This window comes from Tachysurus vachellii, chromosome 3 (genome assembly GCF_030014155.1).
Source record: "Tachysurus vachellii isolate PV-2020 chromosome 3, HZAU_Pvac_v1, whole genome shotgun sequence".
Lineage (NCBI taxonomy): Eukaryota > Metazoa > Chordata > Actinopteri > Siluriformes > Bagridae > Tachysurus > Tachysurus vachellii.
Window position 1 is genome coordinate 10,803,862 of NC_083462.1, and position 22,255 is coordinate 10,826,116.

The following is a 22,255-nucleotide window of genomic DNA, read 5'->3' on the forward strand; positions in this document are numbered from 1 at the left end:
CTAGTCAAATGTAGAAAAATTCCCACTGACACCAATATCAGACAAAAAAGCAGACAACTTAGCAAATGTACAACTCTCCTCGATATAAAAATATAAAAATAGCAAATTTACACTAAGGTAGAGAACAAAAAAAAGTAAAGGAATAAAAAGAAAGCATAAGATGGATAAGAAATAAAAAATATACATATAGTATACATATAGTATACTATATGTATATACTAAATATACATATAGTAATTGAATATGGTACAGCAATGCATGTGAATATGAACATAATGTCATATATTATGTCAAAAGAATGTTAAACCTTTTAATTATAAAGATTAATATGCAAGTCAATCAGGGTGAATTTCTCCTTTATGTAAGCCTAGCCAGTGCAGTCTGTGTGGGCGTACAGGGGAAGTGCAGTCCTGCAGAGGATTATCTTACACACACTTCTAGCCTAATGTTATTCAATCCGTCTTCATGCATATATGTTTGGCTTTCCCTGTGCAGGAAAATCAACTGACAATTACTTATGTCATGCCCTTCTGTGCAACTGTTGATAGGAGTAACATCCCAAAGTCCCATCTGCTGCTCATAATTAATTGACATCACATTAATTGACATCACAGTATTAGTGTATGATGGATAATTTCATGACTGATCTGCAATTTTTGTCCAACACAAAGATATTTTAAACTTAGGTAAAGAGTATTTCAAAACAACCTACGATGTTCAGGTTCGAGACAAATAAATGGAAACATTAATAAAAAGAAATCTACACCATTTTTGTGCCAGTCCACAATAACTACAATTCTTGAAATATTATCATTAAACTTTGTTTTTGTTATCATTTTTGCATTAATGTGTGAATTCACGTAACAATTCACGCATGAAACGTGCTCTTCATTTTACCTGAACTCATTCCCCCGTATTAAATATTTCGAATATTCCTCAAGTCACATGATTCACTGGAGATTGTATCATACAAATTTAATAAAGATCATAGGAAAAAGAGTAATAAAACTCATTAGTTTTCCTTAACTTTCAATGATATCATGCTAGTGACTAACAGATCACATTGACGGTATGACTCTAGTACACAATTTATAAACTGAAATGAAACTAAAATTTCAGTTTGTTTGAATACCAAATTAATTTAAATTAAAGGCATTAGAATCTCCTCGATGTCTTCATTCATCCATTAGCAGGGATGTTAATCACATTTGGTGTAGTTGCTAATTTAAAAAAAAATCTTTACATTTAACTCATTACTCATTTAAGGACTAAATGTAGTCTTTAACAATAAACTTATTGGTAGAAATAAATTATTGGTGCATGATATAGATTAATGGTCAAACACAGATATGCTTACATACAATGTTAAAAATATATATTTTTTTAAATCATATTTAATTTTTCATGGGCTAAATGGCACGAAAACTTTAAGTGTTGCTTTTGCTACCTCAGAAAGTGAAATAATCAGTTAGTTTCTATTTAATCATTTCCCAAGTAATCTTGTTTGCTCTGAAATCATTTCATCCTTCAGTAGGCTGTTGGACCCTGGGGTTGGGAAGCAGATTCAGAGAGTACAGGTGCATGAGAGATAACTTTGAATGCATTTTCTTTAGGTTTATACAAGCATTTCTCTAAATAAAAATTCTACACGAAGCCACACATTAAAGTTCAACATAAATTTTTATGCCTGTACCTAGAATGATGAGTGGCAGGTGAACGGCAAAACGTTGTGGTCCTCCTCACCTCCCCTCTCCAAGTCAAACCAAGGTAACCAGACCCAGCTGTTCCCCCAGCTCAGCCCAGCCATCAGCACATCTCTATATTTACCAGCTTCCTGGGTTACACAAGACCACCGAGGGGCGTAACAAACCTCTGAACCTTGCTGACTGTCCCCAGTCTAAACTAAGCCCTCGGTCCTCCTAATAGTAAACATAGTAAGCATGGTGTATGGCTAACCAGTGTGGGAACAAACAAGGAGAGGTTCAAAGGCACGGACAAATCTAGTCTCCAAAACTATTCTGGGAACCTGGAATGTACGCAGCAACCTCAAGCTCTTAACATGATCACTCACTGAAGCTTTCTCTATGTCCATGTCCGTCTGTTATTATCTTCATTTGCTAAGAGTTACCTATGAGAGAACTGTTATACATAGGGTGCGAATGAAGCAGAACCACGACTGATTTTGAGCAGATCCTTTTGGACAGACAAGGTAAGAGCACATCAGAAATGGATTTATTAGGCTGATGCTAGAGATAATGTTAATCTAACAGCAGATTGTCTTCAATTTTACTAATAGTAAACTACTTATAGTTCTATTATACTGTAAGTTATTTACAACAAGCATTATTCAGATCATTTTGATTTATTTCTATCAATACTTCTACTGTAGTTCAAGTTCATTCATATATAGTAGGCCTATATAATATAATATAAGGCCATAATTACAAGGTGACTTCAATTTGTTATTATTTTTGAAACAGGCAAATTGACTAGAAACTGATTCCCTTAAAGAACATCTCAGTTTTTTGTTGTATCTACTGAATCTGTCAGAGACATTACTTGAATTACTTGCATTATAGTATATTACACGATACATTTATACCCCACCATAATTTGTGGATGGGATCTGAGGGGTTTTCTCAGGAAGCGCAAAATCCCTGGTGTTAATTTAATTCTCACAGTGTTTGTTTACAGACTTATTTGAGCACTGCAGGTGTTAACTAAACACTACATGTGTTAATCAACACTTATCATTTTGTTACTTAATACAATTTTATATTCCAACATTTTTAAACCAGAAAATACTACCTTTCTGTTTAAAAGAATTAAAAGAATGCCTTCTGTGTTTAAAGGATAATTGTTATTATTCTTTAAACTTTTTTTTTTCTACGACAAGCCTGGGGAATTTCGCTGGTCATTCTCTGTCGTCACACTCTTAGTAATGGTAGTTAATAATACCCAATAATGATTAACCCCTTAAAATAACAGCCAGCCTGGCCTTTGTGATATGGGGGGAATTAAAATCGGTAGCTGTCTCTGGGGCAAATGGACGACTCCATGCCAATAATAGCTTCACTAAATGCCCTCGTTCAAACAGTGAGACTGTCAAGGGCAAATCCAGTGAGGGCTTGTACACAGCTGGAATGTGACATATCCGCCTTGTTAAAATCAGTTTTGTAAGGAAACACTGGCCTAAAAGCATTACGTGAAGGTTGACGATTTAGAGGAGGAAATAATACATAACAAGCAACAGGCCCAGGCAAGAAAAATACTAGTTCATTGGTTGTACAAGTACTATGCTAAATCGTATCAGGGAGTAAAGGGCGAATAAACAGAAGGCTATGAGGTCAAAAGATCATGAAAATTGTCGCTTTTGTGTCATTTAGTAAGACCTGATTGTAAGTCACTTTAAATAAAAGTATCTGCCAAATAAGTAAACATAGTAAATGTAATTTCTCACTCTGCCTCTCACACAGAATGGCCTATTCATCCATTGAGCACCTTCCATTCAAAGACCAGGAACTCCCAGCCCAAATGTTGTGCCAGCTAAACTGCCTCAGGCATGAGAAGATCTTCACTGACATGCTCCTCTGCACTGAAGATCTGGAGATCCCATGCCACAAGAACGTTCTGGTCTCTAGCAGTCCTTACTTCCGTGCCATGTTTTGCAGCAACTTCCGTGAGAGCAGCCAGACTAGGGTGGACTTGAAAGGCATCAGCTCTGAGATTTTGAGTGGTATTGTAGACTACATTTACACTGGAATCATTAATATAAGCATGGAAATAGTGCTGCCTCTGATGCAAGCTGCATCCATGCTGCAGTACACAAGGCTTTTTGAGGCTTGCTCAGCCTTTTTGCAGGAGCAGCTGAACCCGGACAATTGCCTGAGCATGATTCGCCTCTCAGAGATCCTGCACTGTGACAGCTTGAGAGAGAGGGCAAAGGAAATGGCTGTGCGCTGTTTCTCAGACGTGGCTGCCTCAGAGGACTTTTGCGAGCTCTCACTGCCTGAACTCATGTGCTATCTGGAGGATGACCGGCTTTGCGCTGAGGAAGAACAGGTGTTCGAAACACTCTTGGCCTGGATCCACCATGATCCTTTTTCTCGTCGAGGTGCTATCCACGATCTCTTTAAGAAGGTGCGCTTGCGGTACATCCATCCAACATACCTCTTCCAATTTATAGCCAACGATCCTCTCGTTCAGTCCTCCACCCTTTGCACAGAGATCATTGAGTCAGTGAGGAGGCTGATGTTTTCTGTTAGTGCCAAATGCACGCGTGAGCTAAAGCCTCTCTGGACCACACCTAGACGTTACACCTGCCAGGAGACTTTAGTTGTTGTAGGGGGTCGTAAGAACAATGAGCAGACATCTCGCGAGGCGCTGCTCTATGATGAGCGTACTCAGCGCTGGCAGTGGCTGGCCAAGTTGCCCTTGCGGTTGTACAAGGCTGCTTATGTCTGCATACACAGTATTCTGTATGTCGTTGGAGGTCTCAGCCTCAGCATGGCATCAGGAGACAGCACAGTCAGTGCCACGGTCTACACCCTCTCACTTAAAACCAACCAGTGGAGGACAGCAGAACCTATGCTTGAACCGCGTTATGCCCATCAAAGTGTGTCTTACCTGCACTTTATCTTTGTTCTTGGAGGCATAGGGGCAGATAAACAGATTTCTAACACAATAGAGCGCTACAACAGCATGTTCAACCGGTGGGAACCTATGGCCCCAATGCCCACGGCAGCGCTCCATCCTGCAGTGGCTGCCAATGATCAGAGAATCTATGTATTTGGAGGGGAGGATTCCATGCAGAATCCGGTTAGATTGATACAGGTAATTGGGTTACAAGGTAGATTTTACTTATATATATATACACTCTAAATCACAGTCTGATTTCTCTTAACAAGTCAAATACTTCACTTTATTTTTAAAAGGTTTATCACATTTCACGTAACCAGTGGTTGAGAATGGAGACAAGGACAGTAAAAAATGTCTGTGCACCCGCCGCTGTCATAGAAGACAAGATTTATATCATTGGAGGTGAGCTTGGTATAAAATTGTATTGTTATTATAAAAATAAATACTCAGAAATTATAAACAAGCGTACATTTTTATTTAATTTACTGTTTTGTCCATTAAAGGGTACACAAGAAGGATGATCGCTTACGACACCAAAGCCAACAAGTTTGTTAAATGTGAGAACATGAGGGAAAGGAGGATGCATCACTCAGCGACTGTGATTAACAACAAGCTTTACGTGACAGGAGGACGCTTCCTCAACAACCACGACGTCATTGAGGATTCTGACTGCTTCGAGTGTTATGACCCTAAAACCGATGTCTGGACATCTAAAGGGTCTTTACCATACAAGCTGTTTGACCACGGGTCTCTGGCCCTGGTCTGCGTTTCCAATCGACACAATCCACCTTGACTAATGCAATTGGACCAATCTAATACTTGGGTATTTTGTTGGCTCCCCTGTAGAAGAAATATTTCATTTACAGGACCATATATGAGACTCTCAACCATATCTGAAATTCTCATTTTTGGCTTTGATGGTATGAAGTGTCTTCAGTCAAAGAATATTTGACTGGTTAAGTAGAGGTTTTTGCTATGGAGTCCAAGGAGTGTGCTCAGGATCAGGAGCCCAGATCACAGCATCAGTTGTCTGCGCAAACCATGTGACCCAATATCGCTCATTCACAAGCTTTCTATCACATTCTTACCACCTCAGAGGGTTTGAATCACCACAATCATTGTCAGTATACTCCAGATAAACATTTAGAATCCAAAACCACTGGACGTATCACTGTGGAAAACACAATTTTCTTAGCACATTGTGGCATACCGTAATACCAATCAGCAGCCCATTTAAAGTCACTATGTGACAACACATTCCTTGTGCGATAAAGGGAAATAAATCAAGAGCAGCTCAATTACTGACAGTTTGTTATGTCGCCCTCTGTTTGAAAAAGAGAAACTGCTGTTGCGCTGCACTTGCGTTTACTTGTATGCCTTCAGTTGGGAAAACTCTTTGTTTACTTAAGAAGAAGGCCTTGTCTTCTGGGTTCAATGCAAAAAAAAGTCACAAAAAGCACTAGACCGTAGTTCTGTGAAGATGTGAAGACATTTACAGTATTTGATATGACTTGAATCTTGTTTTTTAGTGCTGCTTTTGATAAGAAATGTTTATTGCATGTCCAGAAACCTGTAAGTACAAAAATCTATAGTGTAGCAATGAAGTAAGAAATGAAGATATTTGATCTATACAAAAAGGTAATTTATTGTATTATATACAGCCTTATATAAGTTCAACTTATCCCTGTTCTCTGTGAGGATTTTAGTCAAGACAATAATATTCAGATTGTTAATTATAATATTAATGGCTAAACCAGAAAAAACACACAATCTACACAGCTAATGTCAAGCTGAACTTCAGTTCTGACCTTAGCGCAAGGCATTTGAATATTTCTCATATAGAGCAGCTAGTGTTTGTGTGATTGTTGCAGATTTCTATGCAAATACATTGTACTGCAAATTTTCTATCCGTTACTGAGTCAGATCCATGAAAACAAATTAGTGTTGTGCCTGCTTACACTGCCACAAATGTCATTCCTGATTTAAATGATCATTCAAATGAAATTGCTTTAAGAAAAGACAGAGCTGTGACCTGTTGGAAGTGCAGACACTTTAGTATTGACAGTTATGCAATTTTAACACATCAGAGTATTACTGTAAGTGACATATGCTGTATTATATTTCTGCTCAACGCCTAATGTGCTGGCTGACTCATGTTTCCAGCCCTGTAATAGAACCAGGCGTGACTATGGAGGTGGTTACTCAAGACATGAACACATTTAATGACATATTGCAGCCATTACGTACCAGCGTCAGAACTTAAGTGTAGTTGAGCATAATTTGCAGTATGAAGGGTGCATCTTAAGCTGTACAGCTTTCTTTCTTGTTGCTGTGTTGTTGTTTTTTTTTTACCTAAATACATGTATGTCATTTTCACCAGGAAATGTTGCTATACCGTAGTGTACCTGTGAAATGATTTTTGTACCATAATTCCCTATATGCATCTTTACAGTTAAAAGATATATAATAATACCGGTATAAATGGTGACTGCTTGAGAATACGACCCAAGTAACAAGAAGAAGGTTTAGTACCCATTGTTCCTGATAGTGTACAGCAATGTAAATTCAGATCTCACACCAAGTTTAACTTATATTTGGCCAGGGCTTAAAGTTGTTCTAGCTTTTTTTATTATTATTAGTAGTAGTAGCTCTACTCTGCTACATCCTCTGCTTTTTTTGCAGATACATTGAAATTACGTTATTGGCCTCATGCGGCTATTCTGAGATAAAGTGCATGATCATTTGTATACATTTGTATACTTATTTTATTTGAGAGCAGGAAACAATTTCCGGAGGCTTTTGAAGCATGAACGGAACCAGCAGGAGTCACCTAATGGACAAATGTTTATTCATAGTGCTACACTTCCCTCAGATGAAATGACACAGCACAGGATGCTTCAAATTACTCCTCAGATTGCATTCTCAAACCTTTGGCCTGCTTTTCATTCATTCATTCATTCATTCATTCATTCATTCATTCATCTTCTACCGCTTATCCGAACTACCTCAGGTCACGGGGAGCCTGTGCCTATCTCAGGCGTCATCGGGCATCAAGGCAGGATACACCCTGGACGGAGTGCCAACCCATCACAGGGCCTGCTTTTCAGATCAAATGAAAGATAAAGTATTCGATGAAATGTTTTGTAAAGGTGGAAAAGTGCAAATCTCTCTGTCTCACACACTCACACACACACGTTTACATACAATACAACCCCAAAGCCTCCCCATTAAAAATTAGCCGTTCTACAACACCTGATTCACTGTTTTTATTTTATGCGTAAGATTCTTCGGATGGATCTGATCTACATAAACCTTTTTATAAACTATTGCTCTGTATTCTATATGGCTGGTTGTTAGTCATGTAGGTTTGAACTAATCTACTCTTGTTGTATTTGTTCATAACTTCAAAAGATCTAATGTATTAAAACATACTTTACTACACTGTTCTGTTCAGGAGTTTATGTTTTCTCTACTCTAGCACTCCTGGTCCAGCTCATGGATGGAAGGCCTTCTGAGTTTTGCTAGATAAGGAGAACAGGATGGATGACGTGCAGGATAATGGAGACAGAGGACTGGATTTAGATAATAAAACAAAATGCTGATGCATTGCTTGCTTTTGGTATCTTAAGAAATCACAGTCCAACTCTAGATGGCGCTTTATCACAGGCAAAATACACAGCGCTGATGGAGAATCCATCACAGGAAAGGAAAGTGAGGTCTCAGAGGTGGCCCACACAAACAGAGGTGTTAGTATAACCTTTGCATGGCAACCAGATAAATTAGAATTTATAATGTTGTATTCCTATGAAATATCAGTACGCAGTGACCTTTTGAAGGTCAGTATACTTAAACTCAGAAGCAGCTTCACAACACTCATTGAGACTTCCTAAAAACATGCACTATTCAGCGATTACATGACTTTACGAGAAAATACCTTACATTGGATTTAAATGTAAAGCTTGAAAAAATAGAGGAGGTTAAAGAAGCATGTGAAACTCACTGAGATCTCAGTTACACCATTCGCAGCTAGGATTTCATCATTGGGCTTACAGATATTTATCGATATTTATAGCGAGTCTTTATTACTTTGCATTTTAATCATTATTCATTCATTCATTTTCTACCGCTTATCTGAACTACCTCGGGTCACGGGGAGCCTGTGTCATCGGGCATCAAGGCAGGATACACCCTGGACTGAGTGCCAACCCATCACAGGGCACACACACACACACTCTCATTCACTCACACAATCTCACACTAGGGACATTTTTCCAGAGATGCCAATCAACCTACCATGCATGTCTTTGGACCGGGGGAGGAAACCGGAGCACCCGGAGGAAACCCCCGAGGCACGAGGAGAACATGCAAACTCCACACACACAAGGTGGAGGCGGGAATCGAACCCCCAACCCTGGAGGTGTGAGGCGAACGTGCTAACCACTAAGCCCCCCCCCCCCCCCCCAAATTATTTAAAAAAAAAAGTGTAAGGCACAAAAACGTCTAAATAATTAAGAATCAATTATTTGAAAAATAACAAAATCTTAAACATAACAAACCGGTACATATACGTATATTGCAACAACGAGAGAGAAAGAAAGAAAGAAAGAAAGAAAGAAAGAAAGAAAGAAAGAAGGAAAGAAAGAAAGAAAGAAAGAAAGAAAGAAAATGCAACAAGACAAGCTATACAGATGGGTTTTTGCAGTTAAAGTGCTTCTTACGTGCGTCTTGCTGGGCAATATGTATTTGCTTTGTTTTTGGGTTCAAAGCAAGTGCATCTGATACTGCAGAACAAACCCCAAAACAAGCAATGAATCACCCATTCACTGTAATTGGACTGTCCAGTTTTTTGTGATCCCATTTCCCCCTGTAGCATCAGAGTCCTGTTTTTGGTTGGTACTGTAGTAATGAAAATGGGTGCAGAAGCCATACCTGATTCCACCTGTTTAATCAGTTGTTATTGGCTTTTGATAGACTCTGGTGTGGCTTCTGCTTGGTTGGAATGAAAACCTGCACCCACACCGGCTCTTCGCAGATAAGATTGGACACCGCTGCTCGAACCAATCTGAACCAAATCATTCCCATCCATTGTATCTAATCAAACATTTTCATGTACAATAACAGTGTACTGCAATGACTGTCTGTATACATCTGTATCTGTTTATCTGCTCCAAATACACGATCGTCTGTTGTCTGATTAAATTCAGCTTTAGTGTGATGTAGGTCAAAGGTTAAATAAAATAAACCCTTTCATTAAACCAGTTGCTCGGTGAACATTTCTGGTAAGCATGTATTCGTATTCAGTCACATAATGTACAAAAAAGACACATTTTAGAGAATATAGGTCATTTTATAATTGAGTCCCCAATAAGTCCCCAAATTGCTACATGAAATATGTTTATTATAAATTGATTTGTCGATCAAATTAAAAAAAAAAAAAAAAAAAAAATCAGGACCATAGCTTTTACATGCACATTGTTTATCTTTTACAGAAAAGCAATACAGTCAGTGAACCAACAATCTGGAATGTTTTTTTTTTGTCAACATTCCATGGGGATGCCAACAGAACATGGGGATTTTGCTCTGCATGCAAGATTACAGGATGAAAATGAAAGGAAAATACAGATGGCCAACCGCTCACATCTCTCCGAACGGCTTCACACCGGAAAATAACAAACAACATGGGACTAGTAACTAGTAAGAAAGGGAAAAAAATAAATTAAATAATAATAAAAAAAAAAAATACGTAAAAAAAAAAAAAAAAAAAAAACACAATCAAACAAAACATGAACGCAACAAACTCTGCATCTGCTGTCACGTGAAAGTGCATTCTTTAAAAACATAGTAAATTATTAGACCATGAAGATAATTATAATAATTATATTATTTTAAACTATATGAACATAAACGTACGAGATTACAAGGTAAACATTAGATTATATAGATCAGGCTGTTAAATGTCTCTGGTTTCATGAACACATCTTCAGTTTATGATATTTACTATGTACAGCAGGTCCAACACACAAGAGTTCAGATTGTAGAGTTATTTTGGCACAAGCAAGCTCTTCTTTAAGAAGCTTCATCCAAATCCCGACAAAATGTTAAGAAGCTGAAGTTGGGAAATGAATTTGTTGACTTTTTTTTTTTTTTTACTACTAAAGTCTTAAAGCAAACGATTAAACTGAAGTATAAATATATATCCTGAAAGATTTTTTTGCAGTTATCAAATCTTTTGATTTACAAAGCAGCAGTTTAAACAAACACCAAATGAGCAGAAAAGCATTTGGTCGACAAATGGGCAAAGGAGGGCAGACTGAGAAGTAACCGGTATATCTGCCTGTCTGTCTACTTCACTTATTCCTGAGTCAGGGAAATAAACATTATTTACATGTCTGGGCTGATCCTTCAGCATACTATTTACATACGACTGTAAAAATATACATTCAGGTCTCATTCAGTACCTTTTCTCCCAGCGTTGCATGCACATCTGGAATAAGAAGAAAGAAAAAAAACGCTGGTAAAAAAAGGGGCTATGGAGCCTTTGGTAAACTACATTTCCATAGTTTAACTTCACATTTTCCTTCTTCCTGAGACAGGGGGACAGGGCTGGTGCGGTTAAAGGAAGGACAGAAGTTCATTCTTTCAGCCACATCTGAAACACTAAACTAAGGAACTACTGTATAAATCTTGTGATTCAATTCCTTTTGATTTGGTAAAATAGTAGCCATGACACCAACTACACTTCATCCTGGATGTGGAAGACATTCTTCAAGCTGAAATCAGACTCGACAGACAGCATGAACTGGATTGTGGGTCAAACCGTTGGAAAGGCCAACACTTGGAAAGACATTCACTCAAAGTGACAGAAAAACGATCCCTAGAGTCTTATGACGAAGCACAGGACAACACGTAAGCACAGGAGCTCATTTTTCCAGCAACTACAGATATTACTTAAATATTTTTTTGACCATAGTCAGAGACAAGATCCATTTTAACACCTGGGAATAGTGTACATCTTGGACAGAGCGAGTCATTCTCATTAGCAAGTCTAATCAGGATGAACAAATGACACCAGGCCACAGAGACTCCATTGTTTTGTTAAGTGAAACATATTGTCCTACATTGACACCACAAAGGCAGAGCTTCCTTCTACACTTCTTTGATAGTCCGCTCCGAGGGACGAAACTCGCGGGATCTGGAAGGCGACATGTAGAAAGACTGGGTTTTGCGCTTCATTCGGGATCGTGTGCTAGCCGCGGATAAACTACGCTTGCTGGAGCTGATGATGTCGTTGATGAAATTCCTGCAGTCCATGCACACATCCATGGTGCTCCAGTCCTCCGTCAGTTCCTTTGGAAACTCCACTTCATCTCTAGATGTGGTGGACTCCCCGTGCCTGGACTGTCTGTAAAGATTGAGATGAGTTATAATCAAATCCGCTCCCTTCACAGCATCAAGAGTTTAAGATAGCTTCACGATCAAGATTAAGATAGGGTTATGCGACATGTCTAACAACCATAAGCTGTGTCTGAATATCTCTTCTACCCTACTGTAGCAGTGTGTCTGAAGTCTCAGTGTTCAGACAGGTGAGAAATACCCAGATGACCTACTGCTTCTGCAGCATGGAACCAATGCACACTGTGTTATCCCATAATACAACAGGACTGAAGCAGAAGAGCTGGCAGTATCAAAAATAATCGAAAGGCAACACGTCGGCTCCTTATGTGTGTAAGTGCTAGAGGTATTAAAGTTTAACCACGACGGAACAACGTTTATTTGTTTAACAACATCCGGGTCACATGTTGAAAGTTTAAACACACAAACAATTTTATTTGCGGTTATTCTGACATCACAAGTCCAAAGTCTATGCCCACATGTTGGATGTAGTATGTCTTGACTGTATTTATACTACACACATATACTGACCAGTACGTGCTGCATCAATGGCTAATCAGCAGGTACAGACTCAGACGTACAGTATGGTGTCATAGTTTTATAGTTTTAAAGCTATAATATCTTTACAATCCACTTTTATTACAGACAGGCTAAAATAACGTGTAGAAGCTGGTAGAATCCACTTTAAGTCATTTGTTCAAAGAAAATAAGATGATGCGGTGGCAGAAATGAAGGCAGTTTTTTTCTTGAAACATAAGAATGTTTATACCGAATGGCCCTTATGAGTCAACATCATAAATATATGAAAATATCACATTAAATAGAAAAAATAGGCCAATAATAATCTATAATAATCTTAATAATCTATCACATGTATATAGTGTAGACATTTCAGTCATCCCCAGACGCTCACAAAAGGTTTTGTGGAGAGAAAATTGTGAGAGCGTTACCTGGATGTGGAGGCTTTTAGGCTGTTGCGCTGGATGGGTGAGGACTTCTCTACGTGGGCAGTGGGTCCGAGAGCGTAAATCGGCAAGTGGGCATGGGGCTTGGAGGGCAGCTTCATCTTATAGAAGGATATACAGTAATGAATTAACAAATATTCACACTGCGGTATCATAATAAAGACACCTGAATTAAGATGTGCACTGTACATGAAGAGCCAGTAGTCATACGTACCTTCTTACAACACTGGGAACACACAGGTCTGTGAAATAAAAGAGCGGTCAGTAAAGCCTTTTGGACACCAAGATAAGGTTGATTATTTTCCAATAACTGCAGGTCCCAAGGTGGTGTCTCTGTCTTATTCCACTGTAACTTACAAACACTAATTCACTAAACTACGACACGCGGTACTTCGAAACACTTCCCTAAATTGAACCCTGATTATAAACCGGTTCCAGGACACAGGTAACATCTAACCGTGGCATTGTTAATATATTATAGTATATTATCATGTCACGTCACGTCACTTATAGCTATCTGAAAATATTTTATGCCTAAAGTTGTTTTTATTCCAAGCCTTGAATAAGTATTCACCCTGTTGAACATCTGGGACTGAAATGGCCTTAATGGAGTTTGCATCTCAAGAATCTTAACACAAGAGCCCAAAATACTCAAATTGGGGCAAAAACGTGACTTTAGGTATTTGCCCCCTTCCTTGCTGTGAAAACCTTAAATTTGTGGTGGTGCAACCCGTCAGAATCAGGATGTCATTCATTCATTTTCTACCGCTTATCCGAACTATTCTCGGGTCACGGGGAGCCTGTGCCTATCTCAGGCATCATCGGGCATCAAGGCAGGATACACCCTGGACAGAGTGCCAACCCATTGCAGGGCACACACACACACTCTCATTCACTCACGCAATCACACACTACGGACAATTTTCCAGAGATGCCAATCAACCTACCATGCATGTGTTTGGACCGGGGGAGGAAACCGGAGTACCCGGAGGAAACCCCCGAGGCACGGGGAGAACATGCAAACTCCACACACACAAGGCGGAGGCGGGAATCGAACCCCCAACCCTGGAGGTGTGAGGCGAACGTGCTAACCACTAAGTCACCGTGCACCCAGAATCAGGATGTGAATATTTAAATTTAAATCAAAATAATAACATATTGTGTAAAAGAAATGGTAAAAAAAAAATGACTTATTCCTTTCAGATCCAGGTTGTTATTATATAGTAAAACAGTTCCTATATATGCAAAGCACTGTAGCATTAAACAATTTAGCTCAAGGAAAAAGTACTTTGTAATTTATATTTCTTCAAGTGAAAGAACAAATAAATTCCTAGAAAGGGAGCAAACGACCGGCTCACCTCATGCATAACTGACAGGTGTAGGACCAGGTGAAAAAGGAGAACTTCTTTGTGCGACAAGAAAAGCAAAGCTGAGAACAGAGAGAAAAAAAAAGTATTGTTCATTCATATTCCTAAAGGATTATGAGCATTTGAAAAGCATCACCAGCAGGCTCAAATCAGCAATAATTATGTAGTGCTAGAGACCAGGCTTTAAATAAGCCTCAGTGTATTAGCAGCAATCACCTTTCCTTTCTTCAGAGCATTGTACACCTCTTTGTACTGCTGAAACTTCTCAAGCTCAGCTTTGACCAGAACCTGTCTGATGTGCATGACTTCCGCTACAGTCAGAGTCAGACACTCCACAGGGTAGCAAAATTCCTCCTAAAGACAAACACACACACACACAATTTATCATTACAAGCAAACAAGAACCTGACAATAGAGATCTCTGCATCTAGAACAGATGCAGCCACACAGCTGGAGCACGGTATGTGAACGCCCCAAACCAGGTTACCAAATCACAGGACATGCTTCATGAACAAAACACTAATGTATGTGATGCAAAGACATAACAGCATAAAACCCAATCAGGGTGTGACTTCTTTCTTTATGTTGTTATGTGTTGCAAAATCATTAATACATAAAATAAATACTACGATTGGAAATGTACGATGAGTTGTCACGGACCTTTATTAACCCACACACCACATGTCAAGGTCAAACTTTGTGTTTCTTTACAGCACTGTAATGCTATATTTGCCCCATCATTTTGTGTAAAGTCAGGTGTATACAGTATATACAGTACTGTGCAAAAGTTTCAGGCAGGTGTGAAAAAATGCTGTAAACAAAGAATGCTTTCAAAAATGGAAGTGTTAAACATTTATTATCATAAATGAACAAAATGCAGTGAATGAACAAAAGGGAAATGTAAATCAAATCAATATTTGGTGTGACCACCCTTTGCCTTCAAAACAGCAGCAATTCTTCTAGGTACACTTGCACACAGTTTTTGAAGGAGCTCGGCTGGTAGGTTGTTCCAAACATCTTGGAGAACTAACCACAGATCTTCTGTGGATGTCGGCTTTCTCACATCCTTCTGTCTCTTCATGTAATCCCAGACACACTTGATGATGTTGAGATCAGGGCTCTGTGGGGGTCGTGCCATCACTTCATGCTGGTTTAAAGGCAAAAGTTAGTAACACCAAATATTGATTTGATTTAGATTTTTCTTTCGTTTGCTCACTTTGCATTTTGCAAACTGACAGAAATAAACACTCATTATTTATATTTCTGAAAGCATCCTTTGTTTACAGCATTTTTTCACACCTGCCTAAAACTTTTGCACAATACTGCATATGTATATGGTCTTCGATAATAAAAAGACACCTTTAGTCAGGTATCTCATCCAAATGTTTTAGGCATAATCTGAATAGGTTGATATGATGATTCGGATGGTGTAGCACGTGCTAAACCAAATGATGATGTAAGTGCGATATATACATCCATCTAAATGATACAATGCAACAACTCTGCATTGTAAAATGATTCACACGAGAAAAGAAATAAAATGAGGCAATTATACCAAGTTATGAATGTTAGTAAAGGGAAAAGAGGCTGGGAATGGGATTTACCTTCTTTTCCAGTGGTGGCTACAACACAATGCAAGTGAGGAAAGACTTTTAATTAACTCTCGTTTATTCTCAGGCGTAGCAATAAAATCAGCAGTTTTACTTAAAGAGTAACTATAAATATCTATCTATAAATGTATCTATCTATATCTGTAAAAAAATGCACATACACACACACACACACACCGATATATATATATACATATACACATACACTATAAATAACAGACACACGTATTTACATACTCACATACACACACCTTTATTAATTACCACTTACACCTTTGGTTTATGTGGTTTGAAGAAAAAACAACTACAAACTAATACATATACTGCACTAGCTCTACTCTCACAAACATCAGAATTTTTAAGCTAGTCTTAAAACTGTTGAATCCTCTTCGAACACCAAGAAGCATCCACTCTGAATGCTGTTTATGCTGCTGTCAAGTTGTGTGAATATACTGTCATTAGTTAGAGCCCACTGATCTCTCCAGCTTTCTACCAAATCACCACACTGCAATCATTCTACAAGTTTATCCAAGACGTGAAATCCAAATTCATCGAGTCTCTATTAAATCTTGCTAGTGTGCGTTTTCTACCTAAAATTATTCACAGCGTTATGTAAAAGAAATCTGAACAAATGTCTCTATCTGTATCTGTTTATGCTCTAAATATTTTATTCTGATCATTTTCAGATTAAAACCCAATCGGGTTTAATTAATATTTTTTAATTAATTAAAAAAAAATTTTTGTTTGAGATGTTTTTCTGCTGTTGAAAAGAGTGGTTATTTGAGTAAACTGTAAATTTCCAGTCAGTCCCCTTCTGACCCCTGTAATCAAAAAGACTTCTCCACCTGCATGTTTTCCCTCCGTACTGTGTAAACTATAGGGGCTGTCGAGTGTCATTGATGAAATATTCAAACCATCCTGTCCGATATCAACAGCAATGCCGCACGGTCAGATTTTTCCTATTTCTGATTTTTGATGTGAACATTAACTGAAGCTCTTGACCTGCATCTGCATGGTTTTATGTATTGCTCTACTGCCACTGATTGAATCACTGAATGAATAAGCAACGATACAGGCATTGCTATTATCTTAATATCTTAAAACTAAAACAGACTCTTGCGTTCCTGTCTGCTCTACTGATAACCTTCTCTGGGCAAAAAGTAAAATGAGGTGAATTTTTGACAACTCCATGCAGACAACATACCAGAGATCTGGAGTTCTGGCGAGACGGAGGCATGAACTGACGAACGCTGGTTGGGGTCTCTTTCTCAATGGAGTGTCTCCGCCGAGGAGCCCTGTGGCGCTCAGGCTGAGGTGTAGACGATATGGGGAGGAACTGTGGATGGGCTGAGGTGGTGGGGGCAGAGTGAGAGAATGAGTACGCAGAGGAATAGAAGTAGACAGGCTGAAGCTAGTCGATAGATTTATGTGAGATAGAGTGAAGAGAAAACTTACTTCTTTTACTCTTGACTGAATCTGGAGACGTGTCGTCCACCATAGAAGTGGATAAGCTGGAGCTGCTGATCGATTTGTGTGTGCTAGACTCCTCCTTTAAGGCAAGAACCATTTATTGTCTGTTACAATTTAACCTTTACTAACTACAAAGAAGACCATACTGCACACGTCTGATCTACTACCAGCTATAGTAGATTTTACTTGCACTTAATTTCTATTAGTTATTTTCTTTTTCCCATCAATCAGAGGATGCTCGTCTTCACTACACACCAGAATCACGGCTATTAAGTTTGGACACGAGGCACAAACTCACACTCACCTCAGAGTCGGAGCTTTCTAGCTCGGCTAGTGTCGGTGCTTTGAGCAGTTTTTTCCTTTGTGAGAGTGACGGTGCTCCGTTTTCAGGATTCAAAGACAGTTGTGTGTCATCGGCCAGTGCCAGCGTGCTGACCGCAATCTTCTTCCTGGGTGACCCCGGCTTGTCTGCACATGCACAGGAGAATGTCAAACACATGGAAACACACACAGATTTTTCTATAGCACTTTTACTATACTACAAATCAGACATTATGATAGAAACTTTTTAACAGTGGCATTGCATTGGAAACTAGTTGGATATATATAACTTTCATAGCAGCACTATATTATAAACACAACCCATACATAAGAAATGTTCACTCGGATGATCCGTTATTATTTTTCTTAAAGTTTGTCTTGGCATTTAGAGCAGACAAAACCACTCCTGTCTCTGGCCAATCAGAAACCTCCACATACATTCAACTTGCCTGACAAATCAAGGAAAAAACCCTAACAATATTTTCTTGAATACATTTCCTTCACAGCAGAGAGCGATTCTTTCAAACCCGACTCATGTAAGAACTCACAGTGAGGTAATAGCTCAGCTGTGGCAGTTTCAGCTTCAATGTTCCCAGACTTTCTCATACTAAACATCACACAACCTGACATTTCCATCAGTCCATCAGGAACGTGTGCAGATGCGATTCGAATTTCATGCGTGTTCGTGATCTTTTACCTGAACATCGGAACAAGTCCTGGGGAGTGCTGATGCTTTTGCCTGCGCCTAGAAAGGAACATATTCTTCAATACGATCTCACAAACACCAACATACATTCTGACCTGCGCAGTCTCTGACCGATAACCAACACATCAGCCGCATTCACACAGGGGGCTCAGGCAAATAAGCACTACACACACAAGGGTTTAAAGCCATTCTGCAGTGGGAGGATCAGAGCAAATAAAAGCACACACGTAGTCCAGCGATGACAAAGAAACAGCAATTTATCAAAACAAATTATGGGGAAGTGGAAGCCAAATAACGTTGGAGGAAAGGAGTCACAGCAATCAGGTCCAACAGATGTACTGTACCTTTCATAATATGAGTTTATATTGTTTCTACTGTAACTGTGTGGTATTATTTTAATGTATAATATAGAAGTTGTTATAATTGGACTAAGCCCTTACTTTCTTTCAAGGAAAAAAATAATTTTTGCTATCCATATCTTCCTATAAAGCTTTTTTACTTTAATTGAAACAAAAGCAAACATTGGAAGCCGTAGAAGACAAAAATCTGCATACGAAGTAAAGCCTGGGGCTGATTTCTCTCTAGCTCAGGCTGTAGCTAGAGTTACTACTAAAAAGTGACAAAGAATTAGACTAATCCTGATAATATAATCTAGTTGTGATGCATTAACCTCTTTCGCATTAATCCTCCTTTTCTCTTCAGGAGAAAAACAAGAGAAAAAATAAAATAAGGAAAGAGGGAGGTCTGAGACGACAGCGCTAGGTAAAGGATCAGGGGGTAAAACTGTGGTAAAGAAGCCACACTTCTCACCAAGTCTTTACCTGATGAGTCAAAACTCACAGACATGGTAAGTGGTCGCATTGCTGAGCGATCAGGCCGGCGTCAAAGAAAGACAGGGAAAGAAGAAAAGCAATACTGAGGCTGGAATCATTCACAGCATTAAGGCATTAAGGAAGGCATTTTGTAGGACTACTACGTAGGCCTTTCCCCCCCTCATACTGCTATTATACTGAGAATATTTTAATCAATGCAACATCATTCTCCTACAATTGTTATCCACAGTAGAGTTTATGCTAAAAAAAAAAATTAATTAACATGAGTAAATCAGACAGACTCGAATTTTATATGTTATTAACTTACAGAAAGTGGTAGGATTATATACAAAGGTTTCTAAAACAAAATAGTTTTAGAGCAATAAAGGTATAACCTTTGGGAAAACTTGGGTCTATCTTTCTTTGTAATAACTATGTTCAGGTCACTTTGGTACACTTGTGAGTGTGCAGCGAACTCTACCGTTGCCACTTGGGAGTTTTTACTGTTCCATAACATTAACAGATTAGCAAAGTAATCATAAACTCTTGATCTCTGCTCACTTCCTTCAAAAGATTTATTTTTCTACAGAATGTCTGTATTTAATTATTTAACATGATGTTTAACAAGAGTTTTCTTATGAAAGGATAATATAAAACCAAGCTTAGTATTTTTTCTATAAAAACAGTGAGCCAATAGCAGGTAGGAATTTATGTTGTGAAAAGGGAACTGAAGAAACCTCAGACCACACGTGCCATTGGATCATTCAAGCCAATCGTTTGGATTGGATTTTTTGCTCTTCCTTATTAGATCTGATTTGCATAAACCTTGTTTGTTGCTTGCTGCAGATATCAGCAAATGGTCGCTTGCTGCTTTTTCACCTAAAGGTGATAAAAGTAGTACTTCTGAGTGTAACAACAGAAAAGCATTGTCCATATCATCAGAAGAATCCCAATGACGGCACAGCCATACGCGACTGAACCAAGGGAGCAAAATTGCTCATGCTCTCTATGGCATGCTGTTCTATCAATCACAGGAACAACAGCCAAACACCGGTTTCTGTGACCATATTGTGCGGTAGAGGGTGAATAGCACTTGTGTGGTATACTGCCATGTGAAGCAGCATGAGCAGCATTCAAGGGAAAAAAGGTGAGGTTGGCTAGCTTAACGTGTATTGGCGGAAGCACGTGTTAGTCTTCACGTGTTAGCCTCCACCCTCCGCATGTGGTAGCTGTTGAATGATTTGGGAGAGCTGTAAAACACATTGGGCAGTGGATGACAATTTATATGTACTCTATAAATAAAACTGACTTAATTACTTTCACATTTCTCAAGTGACAAGTTTAGGACCGAATACAAAGCTCCAACTAAACCAGTGAAACCACTGATGACTGAAATGAATGAAAAGTCTGCCATTTGCAATAACAGGAATTTATCAACTGTAAAAGCAAACAGAAAGAAATTAGATGCTTTTTGTGGAAAGTAATATGCAGCAACGGAAGGATGGCTCATTCATACGCGTGGAGCAAAGAAGCCTCATTTAAATAAATGAGGTCCAAATCTGTTTGGATTGTGAGGCCGCAGCAGAGGCAGTCATGCATGAGCAATAGCACTTTATCACACATACTGTCCATATTCCCTTTCTACACTCATGTCTTAATAAGCAGCATGAAAAGAAAACATTTACATGGAACTGACACACAAACATTACAACTAAAAAAAAACAGGAATTGTAACGCATTCCTTCATAACTTCATAACTTCATTTTAGCTGTAACATGCAAAACAAGTGTTCTAATGAATTTAGGGTGTGTTTGAGAAAAGAATCAGAGTTAATTGCTCTGGATGGGAGAGATCATGTTTTAGACGCATATTGGTTTTCAGTAGATCAAAGTAAAAACAATGAGACCGATGTCTCATGGTCACTGTGTTAAATTAATTCTTACTGTAATCATCGCATTTCACACAATTCGTACAAATTCCTCTCTGTACTTTACAGTTAAGAGGTGTTTACTTAAGAACAAACTTTCAACATGCCACATGTTTATGTGATAACATCCCGAGACAAATTCGGTGAGAGAGCACTAACCGAGCCGGCTCCTGCGGATCATGTCAGGGGAAACAGGCTTCAGCTTCCTCTCGGCTTTGATCTCCTCTAGGATTCTCTCATGGAGGCTCGGGGGTCTTAGTGGATGAGGCTTTAGCTTACGGGCAGCGACCTTAACACAGAGAGAATCACAGGTCAGGCAGGACAAAAAAAAAAGGCCATGGAACAGATCCATCTATGTTCTGAATTGTTTGTATCCTATACTGTAACTGAGAACCTGGAGTACAATCTTTCTCACAGTCCCATTCACACACTGTGGAAAATTTAGAGATGCTAATCAAACTACAGTATATGTCACTGGACTGGGGAGGAAGCCACGGAAGCACAGAGAGAACGTAGGTTCCTACCACTAAGTCACCATGACCGCAGCTTTAGTTAATGTTCACATCAAACATCAGATGGGGAGAAAAGTGTGAGTGAGCAATGAATGAGGTCAGAGAAGAAAAGCCAAAATACTTTAACTTAAATAACCAATAAAATAAGCAGAAAAGCATCTTTGAACCCAACTAAAGTTTGATGTGAACAGCTCTTGTGAACTGAAGATCTTTCCTGTATTATTTATATCTATTGATATGATTACGCTGAATGGATAATTTCATGAACAGGTGCACAGGTGTTCCTGTTAAAGTGACCACTGAGTGTTCATTATCAAGTTCTTATAACTATTAAATAAAAAAATAAGCAAATAAGCAGAAATGACTAATAATATATATTTTTTGTTTTTTTGTTTATAAAATAACAGTTAAAGTGTCACTTTACAAACAAAAGTTTCAGATCCCAGATTACAAGGCAGCATTAAAAAGCTAAGGTTATTCCAGGCACTGTCTGTCCATGTCTGTCTGTTTGTGTCTGTGTGTCTGTCTCTGTGTG

At 38.7% G+C, this 22,255-nt stretch overlaps 2 protein-coding genes across 5 annotated transcripts in view; one reads left to right on the forward strand and one right to left on the reverse strand.

The window, feature by feature from the left end:
* Positions 1-1,971: 1,971 nt before the first annotated feature.
* klhl38a (kelch-like family member 38a) lies at positions 1,972-6,181 on the forward strand. The gene is made up of 4 exons (XM_060864868.1): positions 1,972-2,209; positions 3,477-4,833; positions 4,935-5,040; positions 5,142-6,181. Exons 2-4 carry the CDS (start codon positions 3,478-3,480, stop codon positions 5,429-5,431), a joined length of 1,752 nt encoding a protein of 583 aa, XP_060720851.1. The 5' UTR covers positions 1,972-2,209; position 3,477; the 3' UTR covers positions 5,432-6,181.
* Positions 6,182-9,921: 3,740 nt separating this feature from the next.
* spire1a (spire-type actin nucleation factor 1a) overlaps positions 9,922-22,255 on the reverse strand; it is a 37,366-nt gene continuing 25,032 nt past the window's right edge. Inside the window, exons 8-18 of one of the 4 annotated variants that reach the window (XM_060865693.1) lie at positions 21,368-21,497; positions 18,461-18,508; positions 17,747-17,910; positions 17,428-17,521; positions 17,177-17,319; positions 15,967-15,984; positions 14,579-14,716; positions 14,354-14,424; positions 13,210-13,237; positions 12,981-13,096; positions 9,922-12,040 (exon numbers count right to left, since the gene is read on the reverse strand). In XM_060865693.1, coding sequence (XP_060721676.1) covers positions 11,785-12,040; positions 12,981-13,096; positions 13,210-13,237; positions 14,354-14,424; positions 14,579-14,716; positions 15,967-15,984; positions 17,177-17,319; positions 17,428-17,521; positions 17,747-17,910; positions 18,461-18,508; positions 21,368-21,497 — 1,206 coding nt within the window. In that variant the 3' untranslated portion in view covers positions 9,922-11,784. The remainder of the gene's footprint in view (positions 12,041-12,980; positions 13,097-13,209; positions 13,238-14,353; positions 14,425-14,578; positions 14,717-15,966; positions 15,985-17,176; positions 17,320-17,427; positions 17,522-17,746; positions 17,911-18,460; positions 18,509-21,367; positions 21,498-22,255) is intronic. The other 3 variants (XM_060865695.1, XM_060865694.1, XM_060865697.1) reach the window with 3 other exon arrangements.

Excerpts from the sequence above, each read along its gene's own strand:
- klhl38a (XM_060864868.1), top strand. The coding sequence starts at position 3,478 with ATGGCCTATTCATCCATTGAGCACCTTCCATTCAAAGACCAGGAACTC. Across the intron at positions 4,834-4,934 it reads ATCCGGTTAGATTGATACAG|GTTTATCACATTTCACGTAA; the intron begins GTAATTGGGTTA and ends TATTTTTAAAAG. Across the intron at positions 5,041-5,141 it reads CAAGATTTATATCATTGGAG|GGTACACAAGAAGGATGATC; the intron begins GTGAGCTTGGTA and ends TGTCCATTAAAG.